Source organism: Cnephaeus nilssonii, assembly GCF_951640355.1.
Source record: "Cnephaeus nilssonii genome assembly, chromosome: 7".
In the NCBI taxonomy this organism is placed as follows: domain Eukaryota; kingdom Metazoa; phylum Chordata; class Mammalia; order Chiroptera; family Vespertilionidae; genus Cnephaeus; species Cnephaeus nilssonii.
Window position 1 is genome coordinate 20,861,023 of NC_137078.1, and position 8,716 is coordinate 20,869,738.

At 45.1% G+C, this 8,716-nt stretch overlaps 1 protein-coding gene across 1 annotated transcript; it reads left to right on the plus strand.

Annotated features, from left to right (window-relative positions):
• Positions 1–1,401: 1,401 nt before the first annotated feature.
• Positions 1,402–8,406, plus strand: EDN1 (endothelin 1). Its single transcript, XM_079777571.1, has 5 exons — positions 1,402–1,877; positions 3,469–3,628; positions 5,024–5,182; positions 5,562–5,675; positions 7,174–8,406. The coding sequence occupies exons 1-5, from the start codon at positions 1,814–1,816 to the stop codon at positions 7,274–7,276; spliced, it is 600 nt and encodes a 199-aa protein (XP_079633697.1). The 5' UTR covers positions 1,402–1,813; the 3' UTR covers positions 7,277–8,406.
• Positions 8,407–8,716: the final 310 nt, after the last annotated feature.

Genomic DNA, 8,716 nt, shown 5'->3' on the forward strand with positions numbered 1-8,716 from the left:
GGCAGGGAGAAGGAGGAAGAAACCATTCTTGGGTTCCTCGTGAGTATCGGAAATGGGTCCACATTTGAATCCTCCCCACTTCGCCCTCCGCAGGTGAGGACATTGGAGTGAAAAGGATGAGGACATGGAGGGAGCGTCTATCTGATGGAGTCCCTAAGTGCTGGATGCAGACTCCTCCTTTCCTGTGCAGAGAAGATGCTCTGAGTTCATCCCATCGGCCTTCGCAGTGCGCTGTGGGGGAGTTGGTGGAGCAGGGGAATTCTGGATGCCTCAGTTTTGTTACCTGAAAAATGGGGCTAATTGACAATACCAGTGTCTTCCATTTATGTTTTGATTTATACATTACAGTGTGTTGTCACCTCTTCAATAATTGCCCTGTGGGTACCTTGGGGGGGGGGGTGTATTTCAAGGTTAAACAGGCAGGAAATTGCTTTGATAATGTAAATGCATTGTTAAACGTGAGGCATTATCGGATCCCCTTATTCAGCATCCCATCTCTCCTTCCCAACACCACCCGAATCGCATATTTACCGAGAGCCCTGACCTAAATGAAGACGGCAAAGGAAGAATCCCAGGAAAGGTGTCCCCATGCAGGGAGTAAATGGCATGTTCTGAGGGGCACCCCTTCCCTATGTGAGGCGCCATTCCTTGCGCTGCCGCAGCTCCCACCTCCTTATATTATTTGGAAGCCAAGGCTTTTATTTTCTGTCCCCAAACAACATCAGCCCTTTGCTCTTCGTCTCCCCCTGGCGTTCCTCTTCTGCTATTGCTTAAAATGAGTGTTGAACGCGGGTGTTCCCTGAGGGAGAGAAAGGTGGGCACAGAAAACCCTTGTGGGGTTTCTCACCACTAATACGGAAAGAATTGGGTATGACCTAAAGGGCTCTATTTTTTTTTAAAGCTTCCTTTCCTTGCGATGACCTTTTTCACCGTGGACGGCAAAGAAGTTCAACAGAAAGGACATAGAGGAGGGGCTTGGAGAAAGAGAAAAACGTTGGATATCTCCTAAATAAGTTGTCCCCCAGTGGGGGGAAGTGACTAGGGAGAGCGCTCCCTTGTTTGATCAACACTAAGCAATCGGAGGGACATAAAAGGGAAATGAAGTGAACAACAATTTTAAAAAAAATTTCCCCGCACACAATACAATCTATTTAAACGTACTCATACTTTTCATACCAATGGTATGACTTTTCTGGAGTCCCTCTTGTGATTCTTGAACTCCGGGGCTGGCCACTTGCACAGGGGAAGCAGACTGGAGCGCTGCACGGGCAGGTTTACCAAAGGTCTCCAATGGGTATTTTCTTTCCCTTAGCCCTGCCCCTGAATTGTCAGACGGCGGGCGTCTGCCTCTGAAGTCAGCAGTGATTTCCTTTAGAGCCTGGCCTTATCTCCGGCTGCACGTTGCCTGTTGGTGACTAATCACACAATAACATTGTCTGGGGGCTGGAATAAAGTCAGAGCTGTTTACCCCCACTCTATAGGGGTTCAATATAAAAAGCCGGCGGAGAGCTGTCCAAGTCAGACGCGCTCCTGCATCTGCTGGGGCGAGCGAGCGAGCGAGCGCCGCGAGGGTCCTCCGTCTCCGCTGCGGTCCCCGACGCCACCGGCTGCTGTGCGCGTCCTCAGACCTCAGACCGCTCCCGCCGCCTCTCTCCCGGCAGAAACTCCGTTCCTCCCCACCGAGGAGCGCCGAGGCTGACGGATCCGGCCGCTTTGAGAGCAGAACGACCAGAAGCGCTTTAAGGGAACGGAAGCTGCTTCTCTTCGTTTCTACTTTGGGTTTAGTTTGCAGGGAATTCTGATTGTTTTCAGAATGGATTATTTCCCCGTGATTCTCTCTCTGCTGTTTGTGGCTTTCCAAGGAGCTCCAGGAACAGGTAGGCGCGGCGTTGGCTTGTAAATCTCTGAATGCGAATTCTTCTTATCCACCTTAATGCTTCCCTTGCTTCTGTTTCCCCCCTTCTTTTTATTTCTGTAGCTCAGATATCGAGTCTCTGGGAATTATTACCCAAAGCTACTTAAATTTTCTAGTGGGGAAAGAAGTCCACTATTGAACACAATTGCTCCTGTAGCATTAAAATGACATTATTGTTATTGCACGGTGTACGTACTTGGCTTTTAACAATGAATTCAAGAAACATAAAGACAAGATATAATCTAGCCAAATGTATATTTGCAATGTATGTGTTCATACAGGTAATAGGACGCATAGGAATGGATATCTTATTCAAATGCTGTTTTATTAGTGTGTTAATCTGCAAAATATTTAAACATTTCAGCTTGAAGCCAAGGAATTTTATTCAAGCCATTCAAGCAATATTTGAGCAGTAAAATCACCTGCAGAACAGTCTGTTGAATACCCACCCCCTAGGCGGTTTCAGGGAGAAGCAGATGTTTTCTTTAAAGTTTGTCCTTATTGACTGTAGGTTTCTTTTGGCAGATTTTTGGCACCCAGAACAGTGTGAGCTCTATCTTCAGTTTTGTTCACCTGTCCTGGGAGGGGAGCTGGGATAAGTCTTGTCTGCTTACAGATTTAGATAGAACGTGTGCATCTGCCCAGTCCCCCTTCTAGGGTCAATGCACTTGTTTTGTCTTTTCATGACCCTGACTAAAGAGAAAGGATGTCAAAGGAATGAAAATCCTGGAATGTGTCTGATCATGTGAAATGTACAAAATTGGGCAGATAAGCTGCACGGCTAACTCGTCAGGAAGAAGAGCCGGTGCTGCAGCGGGAGGGGGAGGCGGTGATCCCACACATGCCCGCTGCCCTGGGGACTCTGAATTCAACATCCCCAGAACCTTGGCTGGGTCCCCTGAGCCGCTGCTCAGCGTCACCTTAGGTCAGTGGTTTCTGTGGAGGTGACCGCCTGGAATGAATATGAAGAGCGGATTTCTCTTCTTTGCCTCCAATCATCCCCCCAAAGTTCTTGACCTCCACCTAATTTCAAAGGGTATATACCACCTGGGCCACTCTCTGCCCTACACACATGTGAAGTGGTGGGTACACCCCTAAACAGAAGGTCATTGTGCATGGGATAGAGGCTCCAAACCTAGGAACAGGCAGGGGATTTATTCAGTTCTAGCCTTTTTGTCATCAATTTTAAGCCACTGCAGGTTGAGCTGTCTGTCCTACTAAGTGTCATGCAGAAGCCAACCCAGATTCTAACAGGCAGCATTTCTACACATTTCCTTGAAGGTTGCTTCGAAGGGGCTGGTAACTCCCTTTGCAGGTGGTTGTTTCTTCTGCACTTGTGTAATCTCTCTGAAGGTCGATAAGGCAATGGGGTAAAGGTGAAGTCATATGAAGGAGGGAATAAATAAAGAGCCCTTTCCCTCTGGGTTCCCTGCTGAGGGCAGGCTGTAGGCTCTGTCTGCTCTGCTCTGCTTGTCCTGGCGTCAATCCTGTGATGCAGCACACCCCTGGCCTCCGATGGGACGCCCCCACTAACCTGCTTTTTCTCTCCCCAGCCGTCTTGGGTGCTGAGCTCAGCACGGGAGCGGACAGCGGAAGAGAGGAACCCTCTCCCAGTGCACCCCGCCGCTCCAAGCGCTGCTCCTGCTCTTCCCTGCTGGATAAAGAGTGTGTCTACTTCTGCCACCTGGACATCATCTGGATCAACACTCCCGGGTGAGTCTCTAGAGGGCATTGTAACCCTAGTCATTCCATCGCTCTGCCTTACCCAGAGAGGGGAGCCCAGTTACTCCAGTTCCTTTTCTGGAAAGCATGCAGTTTGCTTTTCTTGACAACATGCAAGTGACCCCTGGGAGGGGACAGTGTCCCTCCATTCCTGAAAAGAACAAGGCAGCTTGGTTTCTAGCAGCAGAAGGGAGGGTCTTCTGAGGCCTGTGGCTCAGACTACTCATGGCAGGAAGACCATGAAAGAGCTGATAGCAAGCAGGAGGCTGCCACGCATTTCTGAGGAGAGACTTCAAGCGTGGGGACTTGGGGGAATGCTCTCTCAGCGGGACCTGCTTGGCTTCAGGGAATAAGGTGCTGAGATCATACGGCTTCTCATGGGAGGGTAAAGACTTAAGAGGCAGAGAGATCAAAGAGATTCATAATCCAATCCCTCCACTTTATATATACAAAAATGGAGACCCAAAACGTTGGAGCCACTTGTGCAGCGAAGAGTTCATGGCAGTGCTAGACTGAGAACCCGGGAGTCCTGACTCCTCTGTACTTGGCTGTTAGAAAAGCCCATTTCCAGGCAGTAATAGAAACATGGTCCATAGATGTCTCTTTTGCCTCCAGAGGGAAGAAGCCACTTTCCACCCTTTCCCCCTGAAGAGCAGTTCACCCATCAGAAGCAGTCGTAAACAAAAACACATTTATAGTGCCTGCAGGGCCCCCGTATAGTAAGGGATGACCAAAATCAAACCCAACTAAACAAACCTCCACAAGCCTAATACTTGGTGAGGTGGGTAATTCTTCCAAGGGGAGGACTTTCTTTCTTAAGCAAGAATCAAAACAAGCACATTAGAAATTACTGGAGAGCATTCTGGCAAGGAGTCCTTCTATGGGCACATCAGCGAATTGCCTACTTGCCAACCTGGGCATCCTCCCGCCCCCTCAGAGGGCACTTCTAGCCTTATCATAGGATCTGGATTGAACATAGGTATTCCAAGTCTATGAGTCATGGTTTTCAAGTCCCTATACCCCTCCCCCCAATACCTATTGCTAAATAGAATGTTAGAAAAGGAAGGGAATATGAAACAGATACTAAAACAGAGATGTCCTAATTTTGGACCAAAAAACAATGCTGCTTGTGTTGAGAAGAAATTGAACTTGGTTAAGAAATGGAATTGAATTAGAAAAACTGGTTTCTCCTGGTTGGGTATATACACTCAGGGCCCCTGACAGACGTGTGATTCTGACTTGCCACACCTCATGCTCCCAAGTTTTGCTACCAAACAGCATGTGGTGAGCTCCGTGTGTTCCAATGGAACGAGTTTACCTCATAGAATGCAGTGTTTTGAAAACTATGAATCATGCTAATATCTTTTGTTTCTCTTTTGATAATAGGAAAATTGTTCCATATGGACTTGGAAACCCTCCTAGGACCAAGCGATCCTTAAAGGATTTATTTCCTACAAAAGCAACAGGCCGGAGGGACAGATGCCAATGTGTCAGCCAAAAAGACAAGAAGTGCTGGAATTTTTGCCAAGCAGGAAAAGAACTCAGGTGAATAGAAATACCTTTGCTTTCAAACAGTTTTATGTTCTCCTGACCTCCTTCCTATTATAATGCTGCAAATAAGAAGCACAAACTTCCAGTAGTAAAATAAGTAAGCCATGAGGAGGTAGTGTATAGGACAGAAAAAATACCAATAATATCGTAATAACTTTGCACACTGACAGATGGGTACTAGACTCATGGTGGTGATCACATCTCAAAGTCTGTAAATGTCGAATCACTATGTTGTACACCAGAAACTAATATAGTACTGAATGCCAACTATACTTTAATAAATATTTTTTTAAGAAAAAGAGATTAACAGAGACATTGTGAACAACTGAAGGTACCATTGCTGAAATTTCTTTCCCTGTGTGTATTTTAACAGGGACCAAGACACTATGGAGAAAGGCTGGGATAATCACAAGAAAGGAAAGGACTGTTCCACGCTTGGAAAGAAGTGTATTCATCAGCAGCTGGTGGAAGGAAGAAAAATGAGAAGGTAAGAGGCTCCTAAGAACCACTAGTTCCACCACCAATGCTAATGGACTGCTCCCCCAGCCACTCTTAGCTTGACTGGAGAGAGGCCTAGGAAACAATAACAAAGGGGATCTTCATAGTCTATAGGTTAAAAAGAGCAGAGGAATCCCTCTCATATCTTTTTCTGAAGGCTTTGAAAGCAGGTCGCTGCCCACTTTGGTGATCTTTAGTACACGCCCGTCAGTCTAAAGGTCGATTTTTCCAAACAAAGTATATCTCGAGACACCTTTGTCATTTGGTCATACCCAGTCTTTGCCTCTCTGAGTTAATAGATTTACTACTTTTCCTGAGAACCTAAAAACCATTTCAGGGAGAGCTCTCTCTCTCTCTCTCTCTCTCTCTCTCTCTCTCTCTCAAGTCAAAGTGTCATGTATGATCAAGTTCTTCGAACAGCAGCAGTTATTCAAATGGCCAAAGGGAAAATAAAGTCATTAGGTAAGGCTGGTGAGAGCTAGAACATGCCGTTTTGAGGGTTTATTTATTTATTTTTAATAAGGGAACACATTTGGTGGGGAGCCAACACCATTCCAAAAAGCTCGCTCGTTTTCTCGTTAGGCATGAGCTGGGGCAGAGAGGGACCTGGGTTAGGCAACCCCATGGGCTTGCTTTGAGCCGCTCCACGGTGATGACCCTTTCAAACCCTAAACCTTGTGGAATTCGCAACCCGGAGGGAAGAAGCTTGCTCTCGGACCTGTCACATGCTCTCCACTTCCCTCCCATGGCCTGTGGAAACTTTTCCTAGAAACCCAGTGGCAAGACGTTCTATGACCCAAGTGTTCTGTGCACCGGCCTGGCCGTCAGAACTGCTCCTGGGTTGTTTACTCCCAGGCATGGAACAGCCTCGGCTGTCTGTGACTCCAAACTTGCCAGTGCAGTTTCCCTAGTTATGGTCTCAGGCCACTCATGCTCCTAGATCCCAGGATTACATAAACCACAGTTTCTGAACTGACCTGGAAATTATTTTTTATCAGTTTCTGTTATATAAACTATTAGATTATGCAACTCGTCCCTCTTTCTTTCTCCTGTCAAAACAAACAAACAAACAACAACAAAAAATATTAAACCTTCAAAAAAAAAAAAGTTTGTTTTAATTGTCAACATTTGCTTTGGGCCTACGTGTATACCTTTAAACATTTTTTTTCCACTAAGGGTGGGATGGGGATACAAAAAAAGAAAAGAGAATATCTGTGCTTACCTTAAAATTGTACTTTAAAATTGTATTTAATGCCCAATTACCTTTAGATATGAGCACACTACTCTTTCTCTCTGCACCCCTTCCCCATTTTAGGCACAAAGGCAGGCTTTATTTGCACCTGAGGTTAGCAAAGCGCCCATGGTGGTTGAAGTTCAGAAACCAGAAATACATTTGTTTGTACCAGACTCTAATTTTAGACATTTCTTTTGCCCAAGAATGATTTTTTTTTTAAAAAAATCACATTTGTTTTCTCTTGTCTTAATAGGTTGGAGGCCATCAGCAACAGCATCAAAACGTCTTTCCGTATTGCAAAGCTGAAAGCCAAGCTCTCCAGAGAGAAGAAAGTGACCCACAACCGAACACACTGATTCCAGCCGTCCCGTCTGAAGCCTTCTCCTCCACAGAGACAGCGTGCTGCGCGGCTGACCGCTCTCTCTCCACACTGGCCTGCATCACAGCAAAAGCATCCTTCCTACTTAGAGCATTTCTTGCTCCAGACTGGCCACGGATCAGCATCCTCCTTCTAAACATTCCAAAAATGGTTAAGGAGTCCCCCAGCCCATCTTCATTTGCTTCCATCACTGGTCACTGCTTTTGTCTGTCCTCCTTTGGAGTGACAATGGACCATTCAGAGGAAGCAGAGCGACATGATGACTTGTAAATTATGGTGGCATCCTCCACAGGGAGGAGAGGAGACTCCACATTCCGGTGGGGTTCCCGAAGAGGGTAGGAAGGAAATGTTTGTGTCTCACTCAGGCTCCCGGCACCGTTCAGGGAGAAACTGCATAGTCCACGAAGAGATTGCCTAAGGAATGCACTAATTGAAAACATACTCAAGTTAAAAAAAACAACAACTCCAAAATTTTTATTTTTTAATTCACAAAATGCAAAACTGAAACTGTTACTACTATAAATCAGGATGTGTTTCATAAATATGAATCTACCTCACCTGTATTGCACTCTCGCACAAATATTTTCCCACCTTTAATTATTGCCTCCCAAACTCCCCCCTCCTGTTATCCCCTCCTCTGATACCTCCATGCTAAATCCTAGCCTCATAGAAGTCTTGTCTAATGTGTCAGTGGTAGATATGACATTTTCATGGTAATCTACTAGCTCCGATCCATAAGAAAAAAGATCATTGAATCAGAAGATTCCCTTACCTTGATTTTTGGAAACGCAATGGTATAGGGTTGTTTATGAAAGACATTGAAGAGTAAACGTTGGTTATGCTTTAAAGCAGTAAAATTATTTTCCTTTATGTAACTGGCAAATGGAAGAGATTGGATTAAATTTTGATGTACTTATTTTTTTATAGATATTTATATTCAAACAATTTATTCCTTATATTTACCATGTTAAATATGTCTGGGCAGGCCATATTGGTCTATGTGTTTTTTTTAAAATGTATTTCTGAATGAAATTGAGAAAATGCTTTGTTTTGCCTGTCAAGGTAATGACTTTAGAAAATAAATATTTTTTTCCTCTACTGTACTGATTTTGAGTCATTTCTGAAATTCCTAAGAAGTGGGCCAGAGTGGTAAGAATTATGAAGGGGAAGGATTAAAGATGGTTTGTAAGAAAGGTGACAACTAGAAGGAAAATAGTCTTAGCTATTTTTTAAAAAAAGAACTTGATCTGTAACTTAGTTGCCTTTGGATCACATTAAAGTAAAAACAAAACCGAACCCAGCTTTAACCCCTCTGTCTTTCCCGAGTAGCAGCCTTCTGTTTCCCATTCACCTGAAAACACTCCGGGGACTTAATTCATTCGCTTTGCTTAGGCTACTAGACAGGATCCAGCAGTTT

Excerpts from the sequence above, each read along its gene's own strand:
- EDN1 (XM_079777571.1), top strand. The coding sequence starts at position 1,814 with ATGGATTATTTCCCCGTGATTCTCTCTCTGCTGTTTGTGGCTTTCCAA. Across the intron at positions 1,878-3,468 it reads CCAAGGAGCTCCAGGAACAG|CCGTCTTGGGTGCTGAGCTC; the intron begins GTAGGCGCGGCG and ends TTCTCTCCCCAG. Across the intron at positions 3,629-5,023 it reads ATCTGGATCAACACTCCCGG|GAAAATTGTTCCATATGGAC; the intron begins GTGAGTCTCTAG and ends TTTTGATAATAG.